Source organism: Humulus lupulus, chromosome 3 (assembly GCF_963169125.1).
Source record: "Humulus lupulus chromosome 3, drHumLupu1.1, whole genome shotgun sequence".
Classification (NCBI taxonomy): domain Eukaryota; kingdom Viridiplantae; phylum Streptophyta; class Magnoliopsida; order Rosales; family Cannabaceae; genus Humulus; species Humulus lupulus.
In genome coordinates, this window is record NC_084795.1 from 119,024,060 (window position 1) to 119,034,687 (window position 10,628).

General features: G+C 45.6%; 1 protein-coding gene across 1 annotated transcript; it reads left to right on the forward strand.

The window, feature by feature from the left end:
* The first annotated feature begins 7,618 nt into the window (after positions 1-7,618).
* On the forward strand, positions 7,619-10,380 carry LOC133821323 (uncharacterized). The gene is made up of 3 exons (XM_062253688.1): positions 7,619-9,018; positions 9,107-9,537; positions 9,611-10,380. The coding sequence occupies exons 2-3, from the start codon at positions 9,109-9,111 to the stop codon at positions 9,992-9,994; spliced, it is 813 nt and encodes a 270-aa protein (XP_062109672.1). The 5' UTR covers positions 7,619-9,018; positions 9,107-9,108; the 3' UTR covers positions 9,995-10,380.
* Positions 10,381-10,628: the final 248 nt, after the last annotated feature.

Below are 10,628 nucleotides of genomic sequence, written 5' to 3' on the forward strand. Positions count from 1 at the left end.
CAAAAGGTCCCCAAAATACCCAATTTCCTAAGTAAATCCGCTCATTTCCTCTCCATTCTCAATTTCATAGAAAAACCTGGAAAAAAACAAACACAAGCATAATACCGCACAAAACACACAATTTGACTCGAAACTAAGACTAAAACACACTCTAAAAATAACATAAACTAGATTTATCGAATTCCCCCAAACTCAATCTTTTCTCGCCCTCGAGCAAAGAACACAATAATAAACAGATAAAACTCAGAACCTAAACAACAAACACATCTAAATTTCTTTGTAATCTCATTTTATATCATTAAAAGAATAGAAATCATTTTTTTGACTTGGTCAATCACTTTGCTCACATGTTTTATTTTCATGATTATTTGTTTGTGTTGACCCACGATTTGGCCAACGACACGGAGTCAAATGTACGATAGAAGATAAAATGATAATTAAGAATATAATCCAATGGAAAAGAAGAAAACACCAAGGATTTATAGTGGTTCGACCCCAAAGAATGGTAATGACCTACGTCCACCTAGTGCTATTATTGATATTGAATCTCAAAGCTGTGATCAAAGAACTAGGGTTCTTGAGTTTTACAAATCTTTGAAGAAATACAATGAAACGATGGATAATTGCACTATATCTCTCTTTCTCTCTCTATCTTAGCAAAGAAACTCAGGGATCAAAAGTCCTTTCCTTGAGCTATTTCATGTATATTTATAGGCTCAAGGAGGGTTACATGGGCCAATGGGCCATATCTTTCCTTAATAACAGCGTATCAAGGTCATAATGAGGAAATATTCAATGTAATTATTATAAGATTACAATTTTAGAAGTAAATAAAACAAACTATACGATCTGACTGGTCGTATCTTATAATTAAGCCTGACGAAGTGATGTGCTTCTGGTTGATAGCCGAACAACACTTCTGCCACGTGTCAACCACATGTGAGAAATCCCTGCCACGTCATCAGCAACCGTTTTTAGGGTAAACATTTGCCCCCCAAGTTTATTCATTGTGACCAGCAATAAGTAAACTTAGGAAATTGACCCTTCGAATACCCCACGAAATCTGTCAGAGCTGCCCATGCTTTCTCGAAAAAAGGTGATCAATCATGTCCAATCAAGTCTTTTTTAGTTTTCCAATAATTTGTCTGATGGTCATTACACAATACCCCAAATCCACATTGTTACTTTTTTACTTTTCACTTGCCATCTCCTCTCCAAGAAGTTCGAAGAAATTCATCTTCAGAGCCCAGAAATTCCCAGGAACTCACATCTGGACGCTCGGAAGCTTTCATGTTCAGACTTCGTGTTCAGACTTCGTGTTCAGACTCCGTTCTTCATCTAAGTAAGTTTCACAAACTTCTTAGATGTTTGAGTTGCCATGCAAAACTGTTTCATACTTATTTTTATCTCTGAAATTTTGCATGTTCTTGGCTGAAACTATTATGGGGATTGAGTGTATACCAATAGATGTTTGATAGGGTAGTGAAGTAATGTTTCGTAGGAGTTAGGAGCCAGTTTGGTAGTCGAGATTGTAGGTTTAGGGTGTAAAATCGAAGTAAAAATTTGATTTTTAGGCTAGCTGAAAAACTGGGTTTTTCTCGCCCCTTCGGAGTCGAAAAATCTTTTTTCCCGAAAAACTTTTTACTTTCGTTTTTCAATCTGTTTTTCAAACTGCTCGTATAGAACTTAGTGTTTTTGCTAGAATGCTGTTGGCCGTATAAAATCTTAACTTTTATACGTGAGCAATATTATTCTAACTCTCAACACAACTTTTTAGGCTTTACGTTCTCACCCCCCCTTTCTCTGTTTGTAGCTTTTCATGCAAAATCTGTGGGGAGGTGAAAGGCCTATCGATGACGACTTGCTTGCCCAATTACTTGAAGACGAGGAGCATCCGTTGCTGCTGATACCAGAAATTCCTTTTTCTCGAACCCCACCCAATAGACCTCAGTCAAATCTTCCAGCCATGGGTAGAGTAAAATCCACTGCCCAGAAAAAGAAACCTTCAAACCCTTCAAATCAGCCTGCTCCTCAGGCTGGAGTTCCCTTGACCAGTGGTCGGGAAAGAAATATCCCTGACCCTAACATTCAAACTCGCGCTCAGCCTCGAAATGTCGTTCAACCAGATGTTGAATGGTACGTCGCTCCTGTCAGCCGGGTAACGATCAGGATGATCGCTAATTATATTAAAAAATATGGACTTCCTGGGGTGACACTAGTCCAACCCACTCAGGACCAACAGGCAAACTTTCCTGGAGGCGCTTTCAACGCCTGGTCGAGTTACCACATCGAGGCAGGAGCGACCCTGCCTCTTCATCCTTTTTTTCAGGGGGTGGCCAATTACTTCGGGGTCGCCCATTTTCAAATAAATCCCAACGAATATAGAATGCTTGCTGCACTCTATATCCTCTATAGCCATAAGAAATGGCCCCTCCCCACACCACATGAGGTCAACTATCTGTTCGACCTAAAATCTAACCCCAACCAAGAATACATGGGGTTTTTCCACTTTTGTCACTAGGAAACAGGTCGCACTTTCCTGACTAACACCACTTATATCTCGAACGTGGGGAAGTACCATCTAGAGTATTTCCTGACGACTGACATGGTCGCGACTAGACTCTACTCAACACATGGAGATGCGATCATCCCTTCTAGCCAGCATGACTGACATAGAGAAAAGTGTCAAACAACTGGTCATAGAGGCCAATCTAAGACTGGTCGGCCTTTTGGCCCCTCATCAGGATGTGAGGGAGTCAACAACGGGGAGTGCCACTGGTGGAGAGGTTCCCGAGCAGCACCCAGACGTGTCACAACCACCTCCGAGGAGGGCAACTGGAGTGACAATCAGGGAACCCTCCAGCGCCCCGTGGGCTGCTGTTTGTCACGGGCCGGATATTTGGGTACTCCAACTAGACGGAACGTGCGGCACTTGCAGACTCTTCAAGCTAGCAAGTCAGCCTACAACACACACCTACAGGCAAACAAACTCAGTGGTTAGCCACATACACATCTCGGACATGCAACGGGAAATAACGAAGTATGAGCAAGCACAAAGCAAGTCATTCCTAGGAACGTCCACACAACACAAAGCACACAACAGGGCAAGTGGCACGCAATGGCCCAATAAAGACAATAAACAAGTAACACATAGGCAACAAGGAAGCACACAGGGGCAAGTATGGATAAATATTGTTTTATTAATATATAGCCTTGATAGGGCAAGGGAGTACACAGCTTTGGCCCCTATCTGCTGATGGCCATGGTGCTTCCCTAAGTCACCAGGTCACCTCCCCCTAAGGAGCCTTCTAGGGAAATAAAGTCTTCCCAGGAACATACATGATTTTTGTCAGGGATACATATGCAATATTACAAAACTGCCACTACCCTATCCCATGAGGTTGCTTGGTGCAAGACTTGACTAATGATCAAGCACCAAGGCATGCTCACTTACAAAATGGCCCTATGTGGGTGTGCCAAAGGGGCAGCACGCCACACTCTCCCCTACTCAATCCTTCGGTGTCCTCGACGATGTAGCTTGTAGATCTTCAATCTTCTGCGTGAGCTTCTTCAAGTCTTCCGCCCTCTCCCAGCTGATCTCGTAATCTGCGAGCCCCTTCCATTTTACCAGATACTCTTTATGCTTTTTACGGTCAGTGGTGACCGTCCTTTCCGCCAGGATTTCTTCAGGTTGACGCTTGTTCCTTGGCTGAACGATGACTCCTCCTTTGGTTGACTGGTTGCGCTCTGGATTTGCTGGATCTTCATGATACGACTTTAAGTTGCTGACGTGAAAGATTGGGTGTATCTTCATCCAAGCTGGTAGGTCGAATTTTTAGGAAGTTAGGCCAACTTTTGAGATGATTGAGACCGGACCCTCGTACTTGCAAATGAGTCTGATGTCTTTGTCCCCTTGGAATCTCAACTGTTCGGGCCTCAGCTTGATAAACACTAAGTCACCTGCTTTGAACTCCAGTGGTCTGCACTTCTGATCTGCCAACTTCTTCATTCTTCTTGATGCTTTTTCTAAATAAGCTCGGGCAATCTCTGTTGTTTTCTTCTAGTCTTTTATGAAGTGAAAGGCTCGCGGGTTCCAATCGCGATATTCATCCACTATGTGGGGCAACAGTGGTTGCTATCCATTAACAACTTCAAAAGGGCTCTTATTCGATGATGAAATCTTTTGAGAGTTGAAGCAAAATTGAGCTACATTGAGTAGTTGCTGCCAATTCTTCTGATTGACATTGACAAATTGGCGCAAGTACTCCTCCAACATCCCGTTGAATCTTTCTGTCTGCCCATCTGTCTGCGGATGGTAGCTCGAGGAAATGTTCAGTTGTGACCCCAAGAGATTGAATGGTTCGGACTAAAAGGTCCCAGTGAATCTTCCATCTCAGTCACTAACAATGTTCTGGGGCACTCCCCAATATTTGACAATATGCTTGAAAAATTGTCTGGCTGTCTCTTCTGCCGAACACCACTTCGACACTGGGATGAATGTTGCGTACTTTGAGAATCTATCCACGACCACCAAGATCACACTTAGATCCCCTGTCTTCGATAGACTGGTGATAAAGTCAAGTGGCACACTCTCCCATGGTCAGCTTGAGACTCACAAGGGCTCCAACAACCCAAGTGTCTTGTTCCTATCAACCTTGTCTTGCTGGTAAACGAGACAGGTCTTGGTGTACTCCACTACATCATCTCGCATTTGTGGCCAGTAGTATCCCTGCATCAAGAGGGCATGGGTTCTCTACCACTCTGGATGACCTGCCCATAAGGTATCATGACACTTGCCTAGTAATGTCCTTCACAAATCTCTAGCTTTCGGAACATACAAGCGACCCCTTTAGCCCACAGAAGATCATCCTCAACCCAGAACTGGCGAGTCTTGCCTTCTTTTATGAGCTTCAGAATGGTCCTGAAAACTGGGTCTTTCTCCAGGTTTTCTTTGATGCGCTCCTTGAGTGGAGTGTTCACCACGCTAGCCGACAAACTAGCCAAGATCTTTAGAGTCGCCAATTCAGCTTTGCGACTCAAGGCGTCAGCTGTCTGGTTCAAGCGTCCTGCCCTGTGCTCAAAACGGAAGTCGAATTCCGCCACGAACTCCTGCCATCGAGCCTGCTTAGGGGTCAGTTTCGGCTGAGTAAGGAAATGAATAACTGCTGCATTATCCGTTTTCACCACAAACTTTGACCCCAGCAAGTAATGTCTCCACACTCGCAAGCAATGGATAACTGCGAGGAGTTCCTTCTCCTGGGCAGTATACCGTCTTTCAGCTTCAGACACCTTGCGGCTCTCATATGCGATCGGGTGGTCTTCTTGTACTAGTACCCCTCCCAGGGCATAATCTGAGGCATCTGTCTGTACTTCGAAGGGCTTGCTAATAGTTGTCAAGGAAAGAACATGATCCTTCATCATGGCTTCCTTCAAACTCCTGAATGCTTCAGCACACTTGTCTGTCCACGCCCAAATCACACCCTTTTTCAGAAGCTCGGTCAAGGGTGTCGCCCTTCTTGAGTAGCCGTCCACAAATCGTCTATAGTAGTTGGCTAGGCCCAAGAAGGAGCAGAGTTCTTTTACATTTGTGGGGGCTTTCCATTCTTGGATTGCCCTCACCTTCTCTAGATCCATACGAATTCAGCCACGTTCCACCACGTGGCCTAAGAACTTGATGCTCTCCTGTGCAAACGAGCATTTCTCGCGCTTCACATATAGCTGGTTCTCTCTCAACTTCTGAAACACTTGAGCCAAGTGTTCTTGATGCTCTTCAATCGTGGCGCTATAAACCACGATATCATCCAAGTACACCACCACGAATTTATCTAGATACTCGTGGAATACTTGTTTCATCAGTGTACAGAAAGTAGCAGGTGCATTTGTCAACCCCAACAGCATTACTCGAAATTCAAATGCTCCGTATCGAGTAACACATGTTGTCTTTGGTTCATCCCCATCTGCATTCCTCACCTGATAGTAGCCCGATCTCAAGTCCAACTTTGTGAAGTATTTGGCTCCACTTAGCTGGTCGAACAAATCAGCGATTAGAGGGATGGGGTAGGGGTTGTGAACTGTCACCTTGTTGAGAGCCCTATAGTCGATGCATAGTCTCAAGCTCCCATCGTGCTTCTTCTGGAATAGCACCGGTGCGCCAAATGGCGCCTTCGATGGTCTGATGAAGCATGCCTCCAATAACTCTTTTAGTTGCCTCCTCAACTGTTCTAGCTCAGGGGGTGCCATTCTGTAAGGCGCTTTAGTTGGAGGTTTTGCTCTCGGCACCAGCTCTATCTGGTGATCAATCCCTCTCTTTGGTGGCAAGGCTTTGGGGAGTTTATCTGGCATCACGTCCCCATACATCTTTAAGACCCTCGTAATTTCTATGGAACAATTTCTTCCACTACTTCTTCGAACACGGTGGGTACAGCTACATACGTGGGCTCCTGCTTCTTCACACCCTTCTTGAACTGTAAAGCTGATAGAAGCTTCACACCAGGGGGTGGTTTCACCTTTGTAGGCACCATTGAAGGAGTCTCTCCCATTATGAGTAAGCTTCCAGTGGCAGGAATTGGAATGGCACCTTTCTCGGTTAGAAAGTCCATTCCCAAAACTACATCGAAGTCGTCCATATGGACGACCACTAAGTCAGTCTGCCCCTCCCATGTGTTGATTCTCACTTTTACCCCTTTAGCCACGCCAGTTGTGGCCAGGGCCTTGGAGTTGATCGCTTTCTTGTGGCATGCATCTTTCTCCAGGTTCAGTCTCAGTCGCTTTGCTTCAAGTTCAGAGATGAAGTTGTGGGTGGCTCCAGTATCAATCATCACGCTTTTGGTGGGCTTGCCATTGATAGTGGCATCCACGAACATTAGACCCTTCCCTAGGGTCTTCTTCCCTTTTTCGCCATGTTTCTTGAGAGCATTCAACAGGCGGACAACGCCCATGTGCGCGTACTCTTCGTCTTCCTCTTCTCCTTCGCCCTGTTGTTCTTGGCCAATGATCGCATTCAGCTTGCCCCTGTAAGGGCAAACTGCCGACTTATGTGGGCCTTTGCAAAGCCAACAAGCTAGTGGCTTCCTCCCTGCAGCAGCATCTATACCACTGGAAGAATTGGACTTAGCTGTCCTCTTCTCTCCCCCACTCTTGCCCAGCCAGGACTTCCCAGACTTCTTACTCCCAGCACTACTTGAGCTGGTTGGAGGAGCAGCCCTTTTCGGCAGGCTGCTCTCCGGAGTGTAATCTGCTAAGCATTCAGTAGCAGCTTGAGTGGTGGCAAGATCAGACACACGCTGTCTTTGAAGTTCTTGTTTGGCCCACGGTTTCAGTCCCTCGAGGAAGCAGAAGAGCCTGTCTACTTTGGACATGTCCTTTATATCGAGCATTAGTCCTGAAAATTTCTTCACATATTCTCGGACTGTCCTGACTTGTTTGAGCTCTCTCAACTGGCGTCGAGCTATGTAAGCGACATTCTCAGGCAGAAATTGCTTCTTTACTTCTCTCTTCAGGTCTGCCCAAGATGTGATGGTGCACCTGCCATTCTCTATGTCATCATATTTGGTCCTCCACCACACCTTGGCATCCCCAGACAAATACATGGTAGCCATGGTGACCTTTCCGTCTTCCGAATCGGCCCGCACGGCTCTAAAATAATGTTCCATGTCGAAGAGGAAATTCTCCAAATCCTTTGCGTCTCTGGCCCCGTTATAGGGCCTCGGCTCGGGTACTTTAGCTCAGCCATACTCCATACCTATCGGCCCTATTGCAGGGGCATTCTGAACCTCTCGCATGGTCAGGTTTACCTTGGCAGTTAGCTCAGCCATTTCTTCTCTGAGCACGCCAACTGCCTCCCTGCAGTCTTCCGTAGTGTCATTTATGGAAACTTCTTGTTCCTTCAGCATGCGCTCCACTTCCGCGATGCGCTCTTCCCACCGAGGGGAAACAGAAGTACTTGTTGGAGTGTTTCTTTTCTCCAACACAATAATTCTGGATAGGAGAACATCATTTTCCTTTTCCAGCGCAGCTATGCGATTGTTTGCATCAGACGATCCTGATTTATGACTTGTAGAGGAAAGATCCCTGACCCTTTCATCCAGGCCATCTAATTTCCCCAACCACTTCTCAAGAGCTTCGATCCTCTGAGTGTTGCTCACCATAGTGTGTTTTTCCAAGCTCTTTCTAACCTGGTTCTGATACCAACTGTCACGGGCCGGCTATTTGGGTACTCCAACTAGATGGAACGTTCGGCACTTGCAGACTCTTCAAGCTAGCAAGTCAGCCTACAACACACACCTACAGGCAAACAAACTCAGTGGTTAGCCACATACACATCTCAGACATGCAACGGGCAATAACGAAGTATGAGCAAGCACAAAGCAAGTCATTCCTAGGAACGTCCACACAACACAAAGCACACAACAGGGCAAGTGGCACGCAATGGCCCAACAAAGACAATAAACAAGTAACACATAGGAAACAAGGAAGCACACAGGGACAAGTATGGATAAATATTATTTTATTAATATATAGCCTTGATAGGGCAAGGGAGTACACAGCTTTGGCCCCTATCTGCTGATGGCCATGGTGCTTCCCTAAGTCACCAGGTCACCTCCCCCTAAGGAGCCTTCGAGGGAAATAAAGTCTTCCCAGGAACATATATGATTTTTGTTTGGGAGACATATGCAATATTACAAAACTACCACTACCCTATCCCATGAGGTTTCTTGGTGCAAGACTTGACTAATGATCAAGCACCAAGGCATGCTCACTTACAAAATGGCCCTATGTGGGTGTGCCAAAGGGGCAGCACGCCACACTGCTCCCCCCGCCCCAACAGGAAAGGGAAAAAAGAAAGCCACCGAACCTCTCGAGCCCCTCGACGAATCCTCGGATGAGAATGGTACTGATCTCTCGCTCTTAGATAGTTTGCCAATTCCCCGTCACTTATTTTACGGGGACGACAATTTTAAGTACGCTCCCAATTTAGATTCAGACTTCTTCATGTAGCGACCAGTAATGATAACTCGGGTATTTCACTTTCTTTGTTTCTTTTCCTGACATAACATACTCAATCGTTTATACTATCTCACTATTCGTGTATTTGCTTTTCTTACAGACATGGACTCTGAGAATGTGCTCGACATATACAGTGCCCCCGAGGCTCCTGAAGCTCCCTTGAGCAAGCAGAAAACGAGCAAGAGGCATCCCGGGGAAAGAAGTAAAGGGCCTCAAGCCAAGAAAACTCGTACTGCAAGCCCTCCAGCAGACGGACCCTCAGCAAATGTAACACCACCTCCTTCTCCTCTCGAGCAGCAAACTCCCCCTACTCCTGTTGGGTTGACACCTTCTCCACCGACCCCAACCGACCAGACTCAGCAGGCTGCTCCTACTTCCACGGGGGGCGACATATTGAGTCGCGCCTTGAGATCGGTGAAAGACAGGGTGGCCAAAATTTTGAAGCACGAACGTTGCCGAGAGGCGATGGCTTCGACGGAGACGATAGACGTCGACCAGATCTTAACCCGCGCATTGAATGAGTTTGCTAGTGTAAGTTATTATTTTTTTTGTGGGGAAAGCCCTTTGTACTTTACAGTTAGTCTAACTTTCGCTCTGATCGCAGGCAATGCTGACCCTTACTGCCGGTCGGCTTCGCTCAGGTGTTGTCACCGAGCAGTCCAGGACTTTAGAGCAATGGCACACTGAAGAACTCAAAGCTGCTGAAGTGAAATACGCTGAACAACTTAAGGCAGTGCTCGAGGAGAAGAACAAACTGGCTGAGGAGTTAAGGGAGAAGCAAACTGCTCTAGACAAGGTCGTCGAGCGAAGAGACAATTTCAAGGAGTCTAACCACGTCAACTATTGCGAGGCTAAAAAGCATGAGCATGAATTGATTGTGAGCAGACAAGAGACTACAACCTTGGAGGGCCGGATCGAGAAGCTTGAAAAAGCCAACGCCAGTAATTTGGAAAGGTACAAGAACGCCATGGTTAAGTGTTTCTATTAATTTTGGAAACAAAACCAAGAGGCTGATTTCAGCTACCTTCCCGAGCATGCAAGGCATGCTGAGATAGCTCGTTGCGTTGCTTGATTGGCAGAAGAAGAGAGGGAAAGGGTACCTGCCTCGCTCGAAATCTCCTTGGCCACTGGCGTGGACGGGGCGGACAATGAAGGTACAACTGTCGTCGACCAAGGCACCCCTCAAGATCCTCCAGCCTCGTAGTTTGCTATTTTTCTTTCTCTTTAATTTTTCAAGTACACGGCCTATGGGTCGTGATGTAAAGACACTTATTTTCCAGTTGAATATTTATTGCTGCACGGGCAGCTTTTACTTTTAATTGAACAATTACATCCGAGCAGCAACTGCTCGCGGTGTAATAGGATACATTTTGATATTACAATATATTTGCATCTTATTATAACATCTATTCGCATGACCAAACTTAGCATAGTACTTTGGTTTGATTTAACAAAATAAATTTTTTTGAAAAATACTCTAAGTACCCTAGCATGCTTTCACTTATTTTGCTCATGTGTTTACATACCTTTTGATATGCTTTTCTTACTAGATACCTTATGTGCCCCCTAAGTGATCAAGGAGCTTTAGGTCTTTGGTCACTTGCCTTGACCAAAACCTGTTC

Bases quoted from the DNA above. Each gene is read 5' to 3' on its own strand.
- LOC133821323 (XM_062253688.1), top strand. From the start codon at position 9,109: ATGGACTCTGAGAATGTGCTCGACATATACAGTGCCCCCGAGGCTCCT. The intron at 9,538-9,610 runs GTAAGTTATTAT...CTCTGATCGCAG, and splicing joins CATTGAATGAGTTTGCTAGT to GCAATGCTGACCCTTACTGC.